This window comes from Lutra lutra, chromosome 6 (genome assembly GCF_902655055.1).
Source record: "Lutra lutra chromosome 6, mLutLut1.2, whole genome shotgun sequence".
Lineage (NCBI taxonomy): Eukaryota > Metazoa > Chordata > Mammalia > Carnivora > Mustelidae > Lutra > Lutra lutra.
The window spans coordinates 147,608,454-147,629,129 of record NC_062283.1 but is presented as its reverse complement, the minus strand read 5'-3'; the positions used below and the strand labels follow the sequence as shown (position 1 = coordinate 147,629,129).

Here is a 20,676-nt window from a genome sequence, read left to right as displayed (position 1 = left end):
ATTGCGGACCTGGCCAGTGGTGACATTAGAGAGCCATGTGCTTGCTGGCTTGACATTGAAGACTTTCTGCTGCGTAGAATGGGCTTGGCGTGTGCGTGCACACCTGCCGTGGATGTGAGTTTCTGTGCATATAATGCATGCATTCGTAATTAACCCACGCAGGGCCATGGAGGAGGCACACACCCTCCCTTAAGGGTTTGGCAGTGGTCATGGTGTGGACAGTCAGCAGCTGTCCTTCTCGGCAATTACTGACATAGTTTCCTTTTTTTGGGAACATATTGACTTTCTTTCTTTGTTAACACCTTATTAAAAGAAAACAAACTTGTTAGTGAACCCAATAACAGGCTCATTAGCTTTTGAGATTCTGTTTGTTTAAGTGTAACCTGATATTATGACAGACATTGTTAAATTAACAAAGTCTACAAGTAATATGTGTTCTAACAAGTTGCAGTTATTTTGTATTCAAAATAACGGAACTAACTTCTGGAGTTACATAACACAAAGTGAGCATAGGAGGCAAAATGCTCTCAGGTCACAGGGAACAGGCTTGGGCATGGCTCAGTCACCGATTGTCCTTAGGAACCAAGTGGATAGTGTGGCGGTCATGCCGTGCATCAGGCTTCAGCTTGGAGAAAATGAAAGCTATAACATGAACATGAATGATGATGTTTCGAAATGGATAATAAGACTGAAAACTATCAATTGTTCCTTCCAAAAGGATGTGATCTAACCTGATGAGGAACTGTTAGAGCCTCCAGTGGGGATCTCTGTTTGTTGCTGACTACTGACAGAAGCTTTAGGGCTGTGAGACGCCTTTGGATGGAGTCTAAGTGAAAGGTTGTCTGTTGTACTTGCTAAGTGTGAGACTCTCTGATAGAGATGTAACGTGCTCCTTACCAGTTTTCTCATAAATGGTAACAGTGGTCCCTCTTATTTGAAAATTTAATCTTTTAATAGGTCTATTTGAGTTTAAACTCAATACACCAACATTATAATATAATAGATATATATATAAATTGTATATAGTATATAAATTGCAATATATATTACAATTTATTATATATAATACATATATTATGTCATATATATATATATATATATATATATATATATATATATATATATCATGCTGCTTGATTCCAGAATCCCCCACCCTTCCCCTCTCTGTGTGGTATACTGGGCTTTTGGGCTGGCCATGGCAAACGCCAGCTCCCAGACTCCCTGTCCTTGCTTCAGGCAGGCTTTGCCCAGGGGGGACCTAGTGGGAGCTGGTTATTCAGAGAGAAGGCAGAAGATGCCAGGATATTTTTTGCTTTCTCTTCAAGAAGCATTTCTGGGGGCAGGTGGGTGGTTCAGTCAATTAAGTGTCTGCCTTTGGCTCAGGTCACGATCCCAGGGTCCTAGGATCGAGCCCTGCAGGCAGCCTGCTTCTCCTTCTCCCTCTACTGCTCCCCCTGCTTGTGTTTTATCACATGCTCTGTGTTTTGTGTGTGTGTGTCAAATAAATAAGTAAAATATTTTAAAAAATAAAAAAAAAGAAACATACCTTGCAGTGGCTGCCTTTCTCATCCTCCCAGTTTCCAGCAGTTAGCCACCTCCTCCCTCCATCCTCCCATACTTCTTTCTGCCAGTGGTCAGAGCCTCAGCGCTGCTGATCTTGGGGTGGCTTCCTGCCCTATGGTGCTTCTACCACCTTGGTAACTAGATCTCAGTATTAAATTCCTGCAGCTGGTCTACTGACATGGGCCCTGTTTCCCTAACTTGACTCTGACCCATGCAAATGGCCAGTTACTGGTTCAGTAGAAACCACAGATTTACTGCAGTCTTCTAGTGGAAATTGTGTGATTCTTTTATTTTATCAAGATAAAGATGTACTTTCCTTGGAGCACATTAACTAAGAAAGATTTGGAGATTAACTCAAATTTAGACATACAATTCAAATTTAGATGAACTCAAAAGACACACACAGTATTTTATATGGAAAACATACTATGGTTAAGCAGTATCTCTAAAAATCATTAACCTTGGGAGGTTCAATGAAAGCTGTTAGAATGTTCAAGAACAAAGAAGGGTCTCACCATTGTTTTTTCAGGTTTGTAGAACTATCTTGTGCTTGGGACATGTAAGACTTTCCAGACAGTAGGTGTCAGCTCTTTCCGCAGAAATTTGGAACACACTGATTTGTGTTTGGACTTGACTAATTAGCTTCCAGTCCTGGGAAGTTCCTGTACAACTGGGTTCTTGGTATGAATCTGTTTTCAGGTTTTGCTGCCTTATTTATTTGTTTCCATATTTACTGTTATTTCCTTCTTTGTGAGAGACATTGGCGTTGAGTCAGGAGTCAGGTGGCAGGGCAGAGTGAGGAGAGGGTGGCTTCTGGAGATGCCACCAACAGTTGAACTGAGATGTTCATGGGTCTTCCCTTGGTGTATACTTCTGGTGTTTATGGGTCTGATTTGGTTAGAGGGTCAGGCCTCCAAAGTCTGCAGTGACAGGTGAGTTATGATAAAATATAACTCACTGAGAGTGGAAGGAAGGAATCATAGCCTTGTCTACAGAAATGGTAACAATGTGAGTACGTTTCTATGAACTTAAAGAGTATGACTTTGCTGGATTCTGGAAAACACTCATATATCATTGAACATGGTTGCAGTATAAAGCCAAGCTCATTTTCAAAGTCTTATACTAGGTCCATTTTTTAAATAGTTTATACTATCATTGGAAAAAAGAAAACTGGCCAATCACTGCCATACCTCCTAACTCTACAGCTAATTAATTACGGCTTCCCAGAATTGAGTTATGTGGAGCCACTGAAATGAGCCCCCCATGGGAACTATAGTTCCAGGCTGGGTAGAAGAATTCATTTAATCTAACAGGACTTATTTTTGTTTTGGTTTGGTTTGGTTTCTCTCTCTATTTTTGTAGCTGATTTATCTTAAGCTAGCATTTGTAAAAGGTGGTGTGGGCCCCTTAGAGAACCTTCCTTTACCCACATTTAAGGGGACTAGGATTCCCTTCACTAGGAGTCACAGATGCCCTACTCAAGGTAGAATTTTTTTTAAGGTTTTTCTCCTTTGCTGTGCTTTATTGTCTGTGTATTTTGCATGCAGAATGGAAATATCAAAAGACTACCAACATCTGAGCCCACTGTTGGTTTAGGGAAGGAAATGACCAGATCACGCTCGTGATTGGTCAGAAAATGCGTCACTGCTATAGGGAGATAGTTCTCCAGGGTTCTCTTGCGTTTCTGCACGTTGTGAGGGAGCCGCCTACTACCCTCTTGTTCTGGACGACCTTTTCAAGGAGGTCATAGAGAGATCTGCTAATTATCCAGTATAATAAAGGCAGTATCAGCCTTCAGGACAAAAGGATGGTTTGCTTGCAGCTCCTTCTGAAAGATCTAGGCTCCCTAAGCTCAGGGTCCTCGCCTGTAGGTAGCTCAGAACCACTTACTTGTAGCACCTAGCTTTTCATCCACCTCATCCCATAGTTGTTGGGGAGCAGGGGAACCGATATGGTCATCGTGCCCATACTTCTTTCTGCCTGAACTCCAAATCACGCAGTCCTTTGTCTCTGACACAGGAGTCTCGTGTCTTCTGCCAGCAGCCAGGACACTGTGGCGTAGTAACGTGTGAGCTTGCGAGCAGGGTGAAGTCCCAGACCCTCCCCCCGGTCTTGCCAATCCCTCTAGCACTACAGAAGAACCTCCTTTCTTAAAAACCGGTGGAGAAAGTGTTGAAATTCACTGGTGTGATATCTATATTTAATAAGAGAATTGATAATTTGTATTTTAGTTTTATCAGCTCATGTGAAATACTGGAATTTTCTGAATATCTATAACTGTTTATGCTATTATCTATAAGCATCCATTTCCCCCCAATAAAAAGGACTGTGGCTTTTATCTGGCTGGATTTTATCTGGTGTTAGAACAGTTTGTGATTTGTTAGCTGAGCCTCTACCAGCAGTTTTTTGCAAGCTAAGAAAAAATATAAATACTATCTATTTATCTGTTTATGAAATACTTTCTCAGTAGCCCCGCCGACTCAGCTGTTTTGGAGGAATTACTTTGTGTTACAAGTGGGATTTCTTTCATGTCACAGAAAGCGGTTGCAGCCAGCCCAGTGTATTTTGTAAGGGTCATTCCTGTCCTCATGCTTTTTGCTTTGGCAGTCAGGAATTGCTCTACATTTTTTTCTTAACATCCTTGAACTGGGCTTTGAAGGATTTTTAAAATTTCTAAAGGTAGCATTCCCTGTTTAGGAAAAAAGGGGGTGGGGGGAGAAACCCATCAGTACGATTTCCATGCCACTCCAGGGAGAGATCAGGGCTCAGAGACATGACACTATGAACACACCTAAACAGAAGCACCAGCCACCCTATCTGTCAAAGCGAGACTGTTGTCACCACTGCATCTTTGGGGTTGGGGACCGCAGGCAGGACGACTTGTTTACCCCCTGCTCCGGGTAGGGTAGGTTCTGGCTAACTAGCAGGTATACCATCAAGGATTGGTAGGACCCTTGCAAATAAGAACAACCTGGGGTCCAGACAGATGGCTTTGGGACATTTGTCTGGACAATGGCACGCTTCAGAGGTTTGGAGAGCAACCCCTGTTACCCAAGACGCGGCATCATTTGCAGATGCGATAAGCGAAGTACGTTACAGCTGTCGTCTTCGGAGAGAATAAGCAGGGTTTACTCCCTTCACCACTGATGTCAGTATAACTCGATGGTTCTCAAATGTGTGGTTCCCAGAGCAGTGGTAAAAGCATCACCTGCCAGCGTGGTAGAAATGCAAATCACGGGCCCCCTTTGGCACTACTGAATTAGAAAACTCTGGTGTGGGGTCCGGCAACATCAAGAGTAACACGCCCCCGCCCCAGCCAAGTGAGTCTGGTACACCTGGTGTTTGAGAGCCACAGATGTTAGTCACTGTATCTCAGGTCAGAGAAGAATAAGGTTAGTTTAGTTTGAAGTAGGGGAAGAATAAATGAAGGGTAGTGCTGTCAGATGTGTAAAAGGATGATGGTAGAATTTGTTGAATAAAACTACTGATTTTTTCATTAAAAGAATGCATATCTAATGCCCATTTTCTGCAGGGCACTATTAAGATACAGGTATGAATAAGGGATTCCATAATCCTTAAGCGTCTAGATCAGGGGTGGACCATCAATGATGGCTTATGGACAAAATCCCATTTTCCAAATGTTTTCATAGGTCAAGTTGTATTGGAGCACAGACCTGGATGTCCATCTGCATATTGTCTGTGGGTGCCCTTAGGCTGTAATGAGGATTGAGAAGCTCGACAAGGATCCACGAAGTCCCACAAAGCCGAAAGCAATAATACCTGGAGCTGTAATTAGAGGGCGAGTCTAGTGTTTAAAGAGGAACTACTGTCCATATTCCGAGTAGTTACACTCATATGGGGAAAGTGTGGTGTGTGCGTTCCGTTGTCCAGCGATACGCTTGTGTCGGATTCTGGCCGCAGCAGAGAACCTCACTTCGTGGACGTGGTCGTCGTGGAAGGTGTGAGGACGGTCGGGCAAGAGACAGAGAAGTCACAGTTCCGAGCACCTCCGTGTACAAAGGGTAGAGGGGTGTGTGAACACAAAGAAGTAACACGGGGAAGAATAAAAAATAAAAAGATTTGGGTTGAGAAGGGAGGATATAAGCAGCCAAAAGAATGTGGCCTCCGTGGAAAGCTAAAGGGAAAGCACGTGTGCAGGACAGGGCTGACGAGGCCGAGCAAGGAGACAAGCTCAGGTGCAGAGCATCCCCCGCTGCTTAGCGGGGGGCGGGGTCCAGGTCTCCCAGGGCGTCCCGGGACCCTGTGCCGAGGCAGAAAGCGCGTCGGAAGCGTGCGGGGAGAGTCCCGCTCTGCCGCTGCGTAAGTCTGCCTGTTGGTACCTGCTTATTTGCAGGAGTGTCCCCCGGTTCCTGACTCCGTGTCGCATCCTTGCTGCGTCCGGACCGACTGTGAGCGGCGCCGTGGAAAAAGCACTGGGTTTCCCCTTAGAAAGTCTGGTTATGGGGCACCTGGGTGGCTCAGTGGGTTAAAGCCTCTGCCTTCTGCTCAGGTCATGATCTCAGGGTCCTGGGATCGAGCCCCGCATTGGGCTCTCTGCTCAGCGGGGAGCCTGCTTCCCCCTCCCTCTCTCTGCCTGTGTCTCTGCCTACTTGTGAGCTCTCTCTCTCTCTCTGTCAAATAAATAAAATCTTAAAAAGAAAGAAAGTTTGGTTACGTCCTGCCTTCACCTCTGATTGTTTGACTTTGGGCAAATCATTTCATGGCTCCGTGTCTCCCTTTCCTCATTTGTGAGATGCCGTTGCAGGCTCCCTGCTGCGTTCACATGCTGCTCCGCTGCTGGACTCACCGGCCACGGAACGGCACCGCCAAACCGGGGGTGCAGGGCCTTTCCCCAGCTCCAGGGCTGAAAGCAAAGGAAGATGAGCAGAGACACTCGGACCCCCCTACAAAGGGGGTTGCTGACTAGTTTGAAATGAGGGCATTAGCTTCCCTCCAAAGATCTGATGTGGTCTCATGTCTAACCCACACCTCCTGACAGATTTCCTCTCTTGCCTGGAGAGATTGGTCGCTGGGAAAACGTGTAGAGAGGGGGAAAGGGCCAGCTGGGCTCCAAGCCTGCGGTTTCTCACAGAGTCCTCATTCTTGCAGGAATTTTTCTTTAAATGTGGAGCACACCCGACCTCCGACAAGGACACGTCAGTAGCTTTGAACCTGATCACAACAAACAGTCGAGACATCACCTGCATCACCTGTACCGACGTCAGGTAAGGCTGGGAAGCACCGTCAGCCTCCACAGGTTGCTTTCCCAGTGATGGCCTCTCGGGGGGACTTCCTCAGTGGTTTCTTTTTCTTGAGGAGGGTCTGCGTTGCTTCGACGCCGATGGCGCGATGAGGGTGTATTTCAGTGCGATCCAACTGTTTGAAGTGCCTCATCCGGAGTGTGCTTCGTGGTCAAAGCTTCGATGCCCTTCTCCCAATGTGGGTACATTTCAATATCATCAAATTATTTCAAGTGCCAAATCCTTAATGGGATCAGTGGCCAAATAGTGCGCTAAAGATATACGTGAGATGACTTAGGTTTAAAGGTAGTGTAATCTGAAAAAAATAAGCTCGTGTATTAATATGGGTGAGTTCTAAAATAAGTTAAAACGTGATGCTCCTGTTAGGAGTGCTGTAACAATTTATGAACACCATTTATTCTTGGAATGTATGATCCATAACATTTTATTTTAAACCAGATATGAGGCTCGAACTCACAACCCCAAGATCAGAAGTCATGCGCTCCACTGACTGAGCCAGCCGGGTACCCCGACATTTTATCTTTAAAATGTCTTTTCATACACTCAGTTCTCCCACATAACTTGCCCTGTGTTTATATTAGGGTGTGACGTGTATTCATACGCCCCAAATAAAAGCATGTAGCTAGTATGGGACCTGGTTACTTCTAATTTCAGTAGAAGAAAGAAAATGTGGAGACACTCTGTTAGAAAAAGAGGGAAGAGGACTAAACTTAAATTTCAGTTTGGAAGAAAACACCAAGTAGGGAAACCTGGGCCCAGTGAATCTTCAAGGTTGATGAGTGAGAGTAGAACTCCTTACTTCATTCAGATGAACAGAGTAAAAGAAAATGGTTTATTCCATATTCTCTGAGGTTGGCCAAAAGCTCAAATTGCAATAGAGGGGGCCTAGCCCTGATAGCAAGAAGAACTTCTAATGAAATCCCAGAATGAATTAATGAATAAAGTCAAAGAAACCTGCTTGTTCCAGACTTTTAAGCAAAGACCTAAATACCCTGAGCATTTTAGCGTTGTCTCTCCTTGGTCTTGAGAGTGTGTTAGGTGGCCTTTTAAAGTTCCCTTAAGCTCTGTGATTTCATGGTTGGGGGTATTAATACTCCTAACATAACACTTCTGTCCTTTCCTAAATTTAAATAAAAATGTTGACTAATAGAAGCCTGAATTCCTTAATAGCATCTGTTAGACAAACCTGGCTTCCAAGAAGGGATAAAAATGGGACTTTTTTTGGCCACTGCATTTTTAGTTCCTGGTGTGATAGGGAATGCCACTGTATTGCCTAAAACGTAGCTTTCGAACACCCCTTGGTAAGGTGAACAATTGCAAATGGCTAATGACTTCAGCACCCAAGAGCAGCAGATTCTTCTGGTATCTCGGGAAAGGAGCTGGGAAGTCCTGAGAATAAGAGCCTGACTGTCCGCCAGCACTGAGAAATGAGAATCACGTCTCAGGTTTTCCTGGGAGAAATGAGTTTTTCTCAGAGTCAGAAATGCAGCCTGTGAGCCCATATTTAAAAGCCTTCCATTAGAGTTGGTAAAGATGGCATTAAGATACGGAGTCTTGACCGTGCTATCGCACTCTGAGCATTGCCCTCCACGCTTCCTGCTGCCAACCTCTCGCCTTCGTGTTAGTAACTCACAACATCCACCCAGAAAAACAAGCCGCTTCTCAGATCCACAGGCAGATAATTGCTGGAAAAATAATATTGTCTGTTGCAGTAAAATTTTCCCTATTATTATTTTGAGGTGATTTTAAAAATAGAGCCTACTATATTCAATTAGATTTAAGTGTGTGTGTAGAACCAACCACTTGACTGAATGAGGTCCCTTCTTACGGCAGCAGAGGAATAACCTGTATGTAAAACAAAGAAAATACTCTTTTCTTCTAGTGAAGGATTCGTGCATAGGGATGTCATAAAAGCCTGCATGAGGACATGCCGATATTTTATGCTGTACTTCGCTGATTGTTGTGGTTTCTTTCTTTCTTTTTTTCTTCCTACAAATCCTTTCTTTTCTAAGTTAGAAGTGATTCACTCACAAAAAAAAACTAAAAAATGTTAGAATGTTTTTATCCTCATGGTTAGTAAGATTTGGGCTTAATTCTTTCTAGCATCTTGAGTATGCCTAAATATTTGTGTGTATACATGGGAGGGGACTGTGCAAAATGTAATCATATTGTACATAGAGCTTTGTATCTGGCTTTTTCCACTTAGCATTGCATCATGAGAAATTTTCCTTGCTATGAAATATCCTATGAAAACAAGTTTTTTTGTTTGTTTAATATTTACCTAAGATTTCATCGTTTGAGAATATTCTAATCATTTCCCTATTGCTGGTGATTTGAATTATTTCTAATTAAAAATATTAAATTAAGTAACCCTTAAATCTATATCCCTTTCCCAAAATCGAGTGCTTGTTTTGAATCTAAGACTAAGTGTTGTGGAAATGGTAACAGAAGTTGAATGTCAATGGACATGTTTAATGTTCTTGATGCATATTGCCAAGTTTATTTCCATTTTAGACCATGACTGTCTGTCTTGAGAAGGCTCCCTGCCGCATGTTTTCCAGTATTCATAGTTTTAGTTTTTGCCTATTTGCTAAAGGACATTAATTTTGTCACTAATATTTTTATTGGCAAGTTTGAACATTTCTCTCTTATTCGCGTTTTCTTTTTTCTTTTTTTTGTTGGCTTATTTGCATTTTCTGTTGTGAGAGAAAAATGCAAAACTTTCTGAGTATAAAAGCTTTAGGGAAGAATCTGGAAAAAAAAAAAAAAAAGATTGCCTCTGCAGTTACTTTCTCATTCACTTATACATCAGTGTGTCCTTTGATAATAGAAGGTTTTCTGACCTGTGAATGTTTGTTTCAAACATATTTCTTTGGTTTGTATTTTGAAATACCGCATCTTTCTCGAGATTAATCGTTATTTAATTACAGAATTAAAAATACAAATTGGGGGTATCTATTTATATTTTATGTTTCTTTTATTTATTTTTGTATGTACCCTAATCACACATCATTAGTCAAATTAGGCATCATTAAGTACATAATAGATTGAAACCAGTGGATTAATTCAAATTCCACTTGTTGGTTGCTGGCATAGGGGAAAGAGATTGACTTTTGCATATTAACCTGGTATCTTGCAACCTTGCAATAATCACTTATTATTTCAGGAATTACTCTGTGGACTCTTTCAGGTTTTCTGTGTAGATTATTACGTCATCTCTGAACACGCACAGTTTCATGTCTTCCTTTCCTATCCCATCCCTTTATTTCTTTTTCTTGCTTGTTGGCATTAGTAAGGACATCCGGTATGACGTTGAAAAGGAGTGATTGAGTAAGGACCCACGTGCCTTGGAACTAATCTTAGTGGGAAAGCTTCAAGTTTCTTTCCTAGTTTTCTGACAGTTTTTTTTTTTTTTTTAATCATGAGTGGGTGCTACATTTTGTCAAATACCTTATTCCTGTGTCTACTGATATTATCATGTGATTTTTCTCTCTTAGTCTGGTGTTTAGCCTGTTTCAGTCTACGATGGATTGTATTAATTCACGGGCTGAATCAGCTCCACACACGTGGGTTCGGTCCCTCTTAACTATTGTATGTAATTTTTAAGCTCTTCTGTATTTGGGTTGCAAATATTCTGTTGAGGATATTTACATCTACGCTCATGAGAGGTATGGGTTTTCCTGTCTTTGTCTGGTTTTAGCATTAAGGTAATTTTGGTCTCATAGAATGAATTAGGAAGCGTTCATTCTGTTTCTGTCCTCTGAAAGAGATTGTAGAGAATTGGTCGCAAGATAGAAATTTATTTATTGTTGTGCTTTACAAGCACACACATTTGTATACAAGGAGGTTAACATCTCTTTCATCTACCTTCGTAACAGTAATTCTTAATAAATATTTAATAACATATTTCAGGATCTCCAGCACCACTAAGCTAACTAACATATTCTCTTAGGCCTTCAACCTCCTTTTAAAGTCTGAGATTTGCAGTAGGTCATCTATAAGGCTCTGGCTGGTTTTAAAAGCTTGCAAGAGGTAGGAACAATGCTTGTTCACAGCTTATGAATCGATCGTATCATTTGAGAAAACACCTGTTTGTGGTCCTGCCTGAGGACAAATGCCGAAATAAAAGATGAGGTTTTCAGTGACACTCCTTTCCAGAGCCCACATATGTGGTTGTGATATGTAAAAGTCTGTGTGTCTAACATAGATGTGTTATTCATTTCTGGGTGTCAGGCTTAAAATTGAATGTGGGTAAGTGGAATGTATCCTTTGAGTTTACATTGTATGTAAGCAATGTATTTCTTCCCTTAAAGAAGAAACAGCCTGAGATTTTATGTGAACCAGCAGCTTCCCATCTGCCACAGCCACACGGTCCCCTCTACTTACCGCAGCTGTGAGCTGATCTGAGCCACTCAGGGTTCTCAGCTCATAGTCTTACCTTTATGAACAAAAAGTAGTGAGTTGAACAAAAAGGAGAAACAAAACAAAGCAAATAAACAACCAAAAATTTGAGCCAAGAGCAGAAAGTACACCATTTGAAGGCAGAATGGCTATATTATGTATTTCCTTTTTTTTTCCCCCTTCAAGTTGTTATGTAAATTCCAATTAGTGAACATACAGTGTAATGTTAGTTTCAGGTGTAGAATTTAGTGATTTATCACTTACCTCATAATTTTTGTTATGTATTTCCAAAAGAAATTCCATCAGAAAGGTTCAGAATGCTCCTGGATGCCTCAGTTTGACCTGGGAGTGACAGTACTTTGCCATAGGAAAATGACAGGACCAGTACCACAGTGACACTTGTGTTCCTTCCCTGACCCATGTGCGTAGCTTGCAACTCACCCAGACATCTGGTAAACCTCCCACCCCACCCCTAGCCCCTGAGGGGGGAAAACAGTATTTCTGCTTCTGGAAACTTACTTTGCAATATTATCCTTAAAATTAAAATATAAAATTTGAAAATTACAAAATAGAGAAATGATTAGCATGACACCATTTGACAAAAAGAAAGAAATCATCCGCACCCTTCTGCTTTGCGCCTTCTGAGGCTGCCTAGTGAATTCCTGTACTTTTTTTCACCTTTATCTGCCATTCTTCAGTTTACAAGCTGAAGGCAAACTAAAAAAAAAAATAAATAAATAACCGTGTTTGCACAGCCAAGTTTTAACTTTCCTGAAACATGTTTTAAAACTCAGCTCCTAGTAGGACCTTAAATCTAAGAACTGGCCCTACCTTTATAATTTTCCTCAACTCTTCCCATAAAGACATGCTTTTGATGTCATCGTTGTTTGATATAAATGTATTTTTATAATTTCCTTGCTTTCAAATTTCTCTTAGGATTCATTCCGCCTACCGAAGTAATGCTGCCTTGGGATTGCAGACTTAAAAGATTTACTTGGGTTTGGAGATTAGTAAAGATTTATCTCCTAGTCCATTTGTACTTGCTCTTGGTATCCTGGGGGAGAGTGATTTAACTCTCCTCTGGCAGTATGTTCGTACGCATTCATTTGCTCATTTAACAGGTTTAAAAATGGAGATCTTAGTTCCTTTCCCTGTGAATACAGTTGTTGTGTCTTGGGCTTCTCCTCTCAATTCACACCTTAATTTTAGTTATATTTGGTGTTTATGTTCTGATTTAGAATTAATATACAAGTTCTTTTTCTAATTTCGAGACCTTGCTTACCAGTTATATTTTATCAACGTAACCGTTTCTTGACATTTGGGCATTAGATGGGAACTGATGGTTTCATACATTTGTTGGGATCTGAGGAGCACCTTCAGAGACTCCAAATATAGCCACATGTAATTTACCTCAAATCTTTAATGTGGCCTCTTTCAGTAAATGGCTTTAGTTCTGTAATAGAAAAAGTGTTGGATTGTGTGTGTGTGTCAGAGAGAGAGAGAGAGTGCGTGCTAGAGAGCTCTGTGCTGACAGATCTATGTATTTCTCTTCTTAGAGAAATAGCTTGTATACTCCTAGGTAATGTAACATGCCAGGAACAGAAGATAGTTTCATGTAAGTAGGGGAGATCTCAGCATCTGTATTACAGAGAAAGGTAAATCAGAACAACATATTTATATTATAATAAACAGGAGTCTGTTACAGAGTAGAATGGAGTGTCTTACACCTTTTTAAGATGAAACAGGAGACTTCAAAGATATGTCTTCTAGTTTGAAGCAGGCGACTTCCCACTGTGCCCCAGGCCCCATGGGAGTTAGTTCTCCCCACGCATGCTGTGAGTGATTTCTTTCCTGAAGGGTGAGTGCGGCACACTCTTGAGACAGAACGGCTATCAACCCTTCCAGGATGGAGAATTCTTCCTGTGGGTGGACTCTCCCATACAAGAAATTATACTGCCTCTTTGAAATTAAAAGGTGCTTAATCACCTGTAATTCTTTCACCAAATTAATTTCCAGTTATTCAAGTATCTGTCTTATAGATGAGGAATTCGAGTCTAGGACATTTTTTTTTTTTTTAGATTTTTATTTATTTATTTGACAGAGATCACAAGCAGGCAGAGAGGCAGGCAGAGAGAGAGGAGGAAGCAGGCTCCCTGCTGAGCAGAGAGCCCGATGCGGGGCTCCATCCCAGGACCCTGAGATCATGACCTGAGCCAAAGGCAGCGGCTTAACCCACTGAGCCACCCAGGCGCCCCGAGTCTAGGACATTTTAAAACTTAACATCTGGTCACACCACAAGGAAGGAGTTGAATCAGCCTCCAGGTGAAATCCCTGGGGTTGGCCTGCCTCTCATCACACCTGACCCCCTGCAGGTCTGGGTTTCCTTGGTGGAGTAAAAGACAAGGCTGTCTGCTGCGGCTGGAAGGTAACTTTGCATATGAAAAGGAAGATATTAGCCTTAGAGTGACACACAGAGACAGTTGGAAAACCAGTAAGAACTGAAACACCTGAGCTACACGCAAGCCCATCTGCCCGGCTAGGTTGCAGGTGTCAGAAGGACACGGTCCCAGCTCGGTGGATGCTCAGACATGCTGATGCTGCGTGTCCCCCACAAGCCTTGTGTCAAAGAGATTTCAATATTTGTTGATTTGAATGAAAGCAAATCTGGTTTCATGCAGAGCAACAAACAGAAAGCAAGTTTTTTTTTTTATATGGAACATTTTCCTTTTAGAAAACCCCTTCTGTAAGAGTGCACGTGTCATGATGAGCACAGAGTGATGTCTGTGTTGAATCACTATATTGTACACCTGTAACTAATACAACACTAGTAATTATTCTGGAATTTAGAAATCAAACAAATGGGGAAAAAAAAATAAACCCTCTTCTGGATTTAATAGAATTTTCCAAAACTGAATGAAACAAATTAATCAGAAATCAATGGAGAGGTTTACGGTATTAGTAGGAGTAAGGGGAAAAGTCAAATTTTCAAGTCCAGCCTTAGAATATAGATTTCTCAGCTCTGTCGTTTGGGGTCAGTTACTTATGAAAACAGAAGAAATAATTTATCAGCACCGATACTTTGAAATGTGAGCCATGTCAGTTTTAATGTCAGTCAGTGACCTTCATTTCTCCTGCAGCGAACCCTGTAGATTTCAGCGGTGGGGGGCTGCATCCGCGGGGTGTCCTGGAGATGTTACAGATGCTTGTGCATGAAATTCATATGCCTCACCTTTCCATTTAACTGTCCCTGTGGGTGCACGGCAGCCCCCGCTGGCACTAGTAGGACAATATTGCAAATCCTTGTGGACCAATTTTGTATCCGTTAAGGTCAACCACGCGTGTTTGTAACTGTCTGGATTTTAAGCGGCTCACTTTCTGATGGTGGGGGTTAGGAAGCAACTATCTCCCTAAAGCATCCAAGTGGCTTTGCTAGACCTTTGTTGACGGCCACACATTATTTTTAAGGTCCATTTTCATTGAAAATAAGTGATCACATAGTTTTTAAATAGCAATATTGTACTTAGAAAAATAATGATAAATGGTTTGTTCATTCGTTTTTCATTGCAATGAGCAATTGGTTATACATTTGGTGAAGGCAAGAAGTTATTCCCATTGCAAATTATTTGTGCTGATTCCTACCCTCGGAAAATTTCTACATGCTGGGACATGTTTAGTGGTAAGCAATGACATGACCTACCTTTCCCTCTGCAAACGCCATTGGTGTAGCTACTAATTCCCATGACCTGTAGAATTACTTGCAGGTTTCCCCCTTGTTGCTTCCACAGCTTGTAGAGTTAGTTACAACCAAATAAGCAATAGTCTCCGTAACCTGGGGTGCGAGCGAAGTTATTTATTGAAGTAAGGGTCACCACGTGCTGTTTCTATTTTTTGTTAATTTAGCAAATTTCACATTGAAGAAAGCGCGGCCTCAGCTTCTGTCTCTTCAGTGTGCTGGAAGAGAAGCCTCCGGGGTTTCTAGATCCAGATATCCATTTCCACAACACCGAGGGCTACTCCATGTACTGGGGTGATAGTCCCTTACGCCGTCACATGCACATTTTAATGTGTGGAAAGGGTATCCCCTAACACTGGTATCATGGGCGAAGCAAATTCATGCAGGTGTCTGCCATTGTCAGCACCTCCTTTAACAAGGGAGAACTGAAAAGTCTGTTCACTCGATGGGTCTTTACGGAGCTCATCTATGACTCAAGTAACTGTTCCAGGTGCTTCCAGCTGAGATAAGGCGTGTTTTTGCTGGGGGGGGGGGCAGGTGACAGCTGTATATGCTCGCAGTGAGTGGTGTGGTGGGAAAGGGTCAGTTCAGACAGGACAGAATTTGATAACACCTGAGGGCTTTCTCCGTGTGTCCTTCCTACCAAACAGGGACCCCGACTTCTTTTCTTAAGGCCAAGCCTTTTCAACAATTCTTTTAACGGTCGAGACAGAATTAAAAATATATATACATAGGCTAGTTTGTGTGAGTTTAGGCAGCACAGGCACTAATTGGCCTACTTCCTCTTCTTTTACGCTCGGCCAGCTGGCTGCTGGCATCGTCTGCTGCGGCGCCTTCCTACGCTGGGAATGACCAGACCTGAACTCCCAGAGCCAGACTCTGACGTCTGGTGCTGCCCCTGCCAGTCTCCAGATCTGGTCCCTTCTGGAGACGAGCGAGAGCGTTCTTTGTGGCATTTTTGGACTGTGTGGGACTCTCTTCATATACGCTCAGGCCAGACCCATATGCACACCAAGATAATCCGACCTAATTACATATTCCACAAGGCTGGGATTGCCCAGGACAGCGTACGTTCAACAACAGGGAACGATTTCTATCGCTGTGTTGACAGGTGTTTGATATTTTGCATGTGTTGATCACTCTGCTTCTCTGAGGTAACTGCTGTACACATTGTGCAAATAAGAGGAATGAAGTACAAAGAGGGCATCTTACGTGCCGAGGGTCACATTGCTGCTAAAATGGAGAGAGAGGGTGGATCTGTATTTGTTCCACAAGAATACTGACCCCCAAATCTCTGCCCCTCGTTAGTGACCAATCTGTGTGGCCTCGGGAATATGTTCATTGCCTCAAAAGAAAAAAAAAAAAATTGTGGGAAAAGAAAGGGAGTGTAGCTAGGAGATGAGACTGGCCTGGGGAGGGGTGATTTCAAATGGCAGTTAAATGTTGAAGGAGGATTTGCAGAGTTGTGGCTTTTGGTTTATTTGGGATTAATGGTAATCTAATGAGCAAGCAGCAAATGAGGGAGAGGAAGGATAACTCTAGGCTGAGGTTTCTGTGGGGGTTTTTCTAGAGGAAGCATCGTGTGGGCCCCTCCTGCTTAACAAGAGAGGCTATGTCAGGGTCCTAGGGCTGCAGAGCGTAGAGGAGCTCCCTGGGACAGATAGCTGGGGGGACTTCAGGGGCAGCCATGATAGGGGGTTGAGGAGGACATGGTGCCTGGCGTGGAGGTTATTACCAGGCACAGCATGAGAAGGCCCAGAGGAACTAAGCAGCCCACACACCCTGTGGTGTGCCACAGGAGGGGGATTCCTCACTGGGGCTGGAGACCTACTCACTAAGATGTCACCTGAGGTCCTCAAGGAGAGAGGTCTAGGATTGGTGGTGCAGGGAAGAGCGTGACCTGGATGACAAGGGGTGGTACCTCTCGGCCCGTCTTCAGCTTTGGTCCCTCTGAATATCTCTGCTCCATGTAATCATCTGACTGCTTGTCTCTTGTGACTTCCTCCCTGCCGAAGGATCTTGAGGGCTGTCCTGCCTTTAGTTTGTCTTAGGAAAATTATAAGTATTTTTTTCAGGTATAAAATGATATCTTTAAGCCACATGCCCATATTCAGATCCACAAATAGATACATGGTCACCTGGGTGTAACCAAGTAGCATCACAGAGATGAGGGAGAAGACAGTTTGTTAATACATCCAGATAAAGTGGCCTAATGTCTGTGTTTAAAAGTGAAATGTGACTTCTCATGTCGTACGTAAAAGTCATTATCAAGTGGAATTGTGGGTCTAAATATAAACATTGAAACAATAAAGCCTCTAGAATATAAAATAGTGGAAAGTCTTTGTGACTCTAATGTAGAATAAGATTTCTTATACAGGATGAAAAATCAATTATAAGGAAAAGTTTGATAAATTTGTCTACATTAAAATGTGGAACTTATCAAAAGATGCTTTAAAGGAGTAAATAGACAAGCCACAGAGTTGGACAATTTGCGACACATGTAAGTGATCAAGGGCTCAGAATGTGTAAAGAACTCTACACATCGATAAGAAAAAGAAAGACAACATGATAGAAAAATGGGCAAAATATTTGATACAAAAAAGAGATGATCCAAGTGATTTATAAACATTCAAAAGTGGGAAATGCAAATTAAAACCGCCATGTGTTACTACAGTGTACCCAATGGAATACGTAAAATCTAAGAGACTGACAAGCCCAGGTTCTGGTAAGGGTATGAAGCAGCTGCAACTCCCATAGGCTACTACGGGCTTGTAAACTGATGTAACCCTAGAAAATTGATGGGCAGTACATCCTTGAAGGTGAATGTGCACTTACTGTATGACCCAGTAATTCCACCTGTAGGTATAGACCAGTCAGAAATGCATACATATGTTCATCAGAAACACGTGTAAGGAATATTCATAGCAGCATCATTAATGAGAGCTGAAAACTCCACACAAACCAAGTGTTGGTCAATGACATCTTTGGGTATGAACATAAAATACCATACAGTGATGAAAATGAATTGGATTACATGTAACTATGAGCATCATGTTGACAGAAAAAGCTGGACACTAAACTCCACTAAACTCTTCCATTTCTTCATCACTATGATTTTTTTCTCTTCCCCTTTTCCTCCATTAGTCGTACCTTTATGATGATGACCTTCCCTGACCCATGACCCTGACCCCTGAATTCCTTATTATTCCTAGAATATGATCTCCAGCACTGTGTATTCAGTATTGTATTCAAAATGTATTTTTCTGTTACTTTCTTTTTAAGAATTTAGAAATACAGTTTCCTGTAGTCTTCAGAGTTGTCGTGTGACTAAAGCATTTGAAATTGTTAATATCTCCAATTAATATTCTCTGTTGATCATAATGTTTTTGAGAAAACTCTCCCTCTACTAGAAGTAAGTAAGCTCAGAGATTTTGATAGACTATTCTCAGTTCCACCTTTTTTTTAAAAAGATGAATAAATATTACTATTAGTCCAAGTATTGTCTTTTCCTTTACTCAAAGAACCTTCCTTTGACAGACATTTCTTTTATAAAACAGAACTTGTCAAATAAGTTATTTTTATACATATTTTGAAAGCTCTACCACATTTAGATGCAACAGAATCAGAAGCTTTTCTCAAATTCACCTTTTTATGATAGAAATAGAAATTTATCTGATTAAAAATAGGAGTTGTGGGGCGCCTGGGTGGCTCAGTGGGTTAAGCCTCTGCCTTCGGCTCAGGTCATGGTCTCAGAGTCCTGGGATCGAGCCCCCGCATCGGGCTCTCTGCTGAGCAGGGAGCCTGCTTTCCCCTCTCTCTCTCTCTCTGTCTGCCTCTCTGCCTGCTTGTGATCTCTGTCTGTCAAATAAATAAATAAAATCTTTAAAAAAAAAAATAGGAGTTGTATGAAAAGACTCTTCCAACAAGTTGAAATATCCCAAGAGTTCAGTTGTAGATTCCAGAATAGAAACTTTTTGCATCATTTCTCCTTTAGTTTTGTAGGGATTAATTTAAATGTCTTCTCACAACCTTTTTTTAGTGATTTGTATTCACTTCAAGCTTCAAAAATGGAAATTTTAGGGTACTCCATTAATTAAATATTTTAATTAAAGAGTGTAAACTGATTTTAAATAAAATACAAACAAATTTAGAAGACACTTATAAAGTAATTAATATTATTGTAGTGTAGGGAAGGAAAAAAACATTTTCCCTCTACCCTTTAGTTTCTTTATCAGGGGTACTGATGAAAGACAGACTAACAAGAGAAAAACAGACAGAAGCTCATTAACATGTGCATCACACAGACACATAGGGGTATCCACAGATGAGTAACTCAAAGGGGTGGGTAGAACTTGGGCTCATCTAGCCTCTTAACAAAGGAACAATAAATTTATACAGACATGCCAGACAAAGGAAAAGAAATTTGAACTTGTACTGCAGCAAATTCTGGAAGGGTAAATATATGGGAAACTAATGGAAGATAAGGGCTTATTCCTGAAGTTTGTCATGTAGATTCTTCTGGTGCTGTTTGTGAGCTGATAAGGGTCCAGTGATTAACTTCTGTCCTTCCTGGTGGTAGGGTGATATGGGGAAGGGGGACCTTCACAAATTTATGTCCTGCTTTTAGGCAAATAGGGAAAGAATTTTTCTTTTCTCTCCTCCTCCTCTGTTGCCTTCAGCTCAGAATAATCCTTATGCCAGTCTGGCATATTTTGGCCTATTTTAGCACCTTCCGGTAGGCAATTTGTAGTGTTTGTTTGTTTGTTTGTTTTGTTTTGTTTTAAGGCTGAAGCTTTCCTAAAAGTGTGACTGATGATGGGAAGGAAAGCGAGACCGTGCATACTGCCACCCTGAAGGGAGATTTTTTTTTTTTTAATCCAACATCAGTTTTGTCACAGTTCTGTTGTTCAGTTATTCCATGTAAAAATATTTGTAAATTTTTTCAGCAACAGTTTCTGCTTTGATTGGTGGAGTATCACAGCTTATTTGACACGATTATAAGTAACATGAACACCAGGATTACTTCAAGCATGTTCCACAAGTTCCTAAATTTAGTAAGGACATTGTTTTCAACCATGATGCCATATTCCACCAAAATATATATTCATATTGTCACTTTTAAATGAGGAATATATTCAATGTTGAACTTTCAAACTGAATTACAGAATGTCAGTAGAATTCAGAATGTCAGATATTTTGCCACCAAGAGCATAAACTTTCAGAAGCTTTACTCTGAGTCAGTGAATTACATAAAAAGAATAATTGGACAATTATTGGAATTAACAGAGTTTCCATTTTCATCGTATGGTGGGGCACTGATAGGAGACTATTCAATTTAACTCTTCATGAAGTTCTGCTAAGCAAACTAACACTAGCAGCTATCACTTACCTTTTTGTACATGCACAAGAAAACCTGGAATCAAAACTGAGCAAATTAATTTAGAGCAGTCAGTTGATCTAAATGAAAAACCACACTTCACTGAGTAATATGCAAATGTACCTTCTGAGCTGGCTCTGTAAAATCAAGCACAGCATTCTTAAAATAACCATGGACTTTGTAGTAGACTCTGATGTTGCTGCAGCAGGCTTGTGTCTCTGGTCTTCCTCTGGTGGATGATATTTTAAAAGTCCCTCTGGTAGATGAAAAATGTGGGCTAACCCCTATGCAACTTGTATATTTATCGTGAACTTTCTTGAGAAATAGGAGTTCTGTACTTC

General features: G+C 41.5%; 1 protein-coding gene across 6 annotated transcripts in view; it reads left to right on the top strand.

The window, feature by feature from the left end:
* Nucleotides 1-20,676, top strand: part of PRKN (parkin RBR E3 ubiquitin protein ligase) — a 1,375,032-nt gene that overhangs the window by 787,245 nt on the left and 567,111 nt on the right. For all 6 annotated transcript variants that reach the window (XR_007128111.1, XM_047733473.1, XM_047733472.1 and 3 more), the window contains one exon: nt 6,673-6,788. Coding sequence is in view for 5 of the 6 variants with exons in the window: in XM_047733473.1 (XP_047589429.1) it covers nt 6,673-6,788 (116 nt within the window). In the remaining variant the exon portion in view is untranslated. The remainder of the gene's footprint in view (nt 1-6,672; nt 6,789-20,676) is intronic.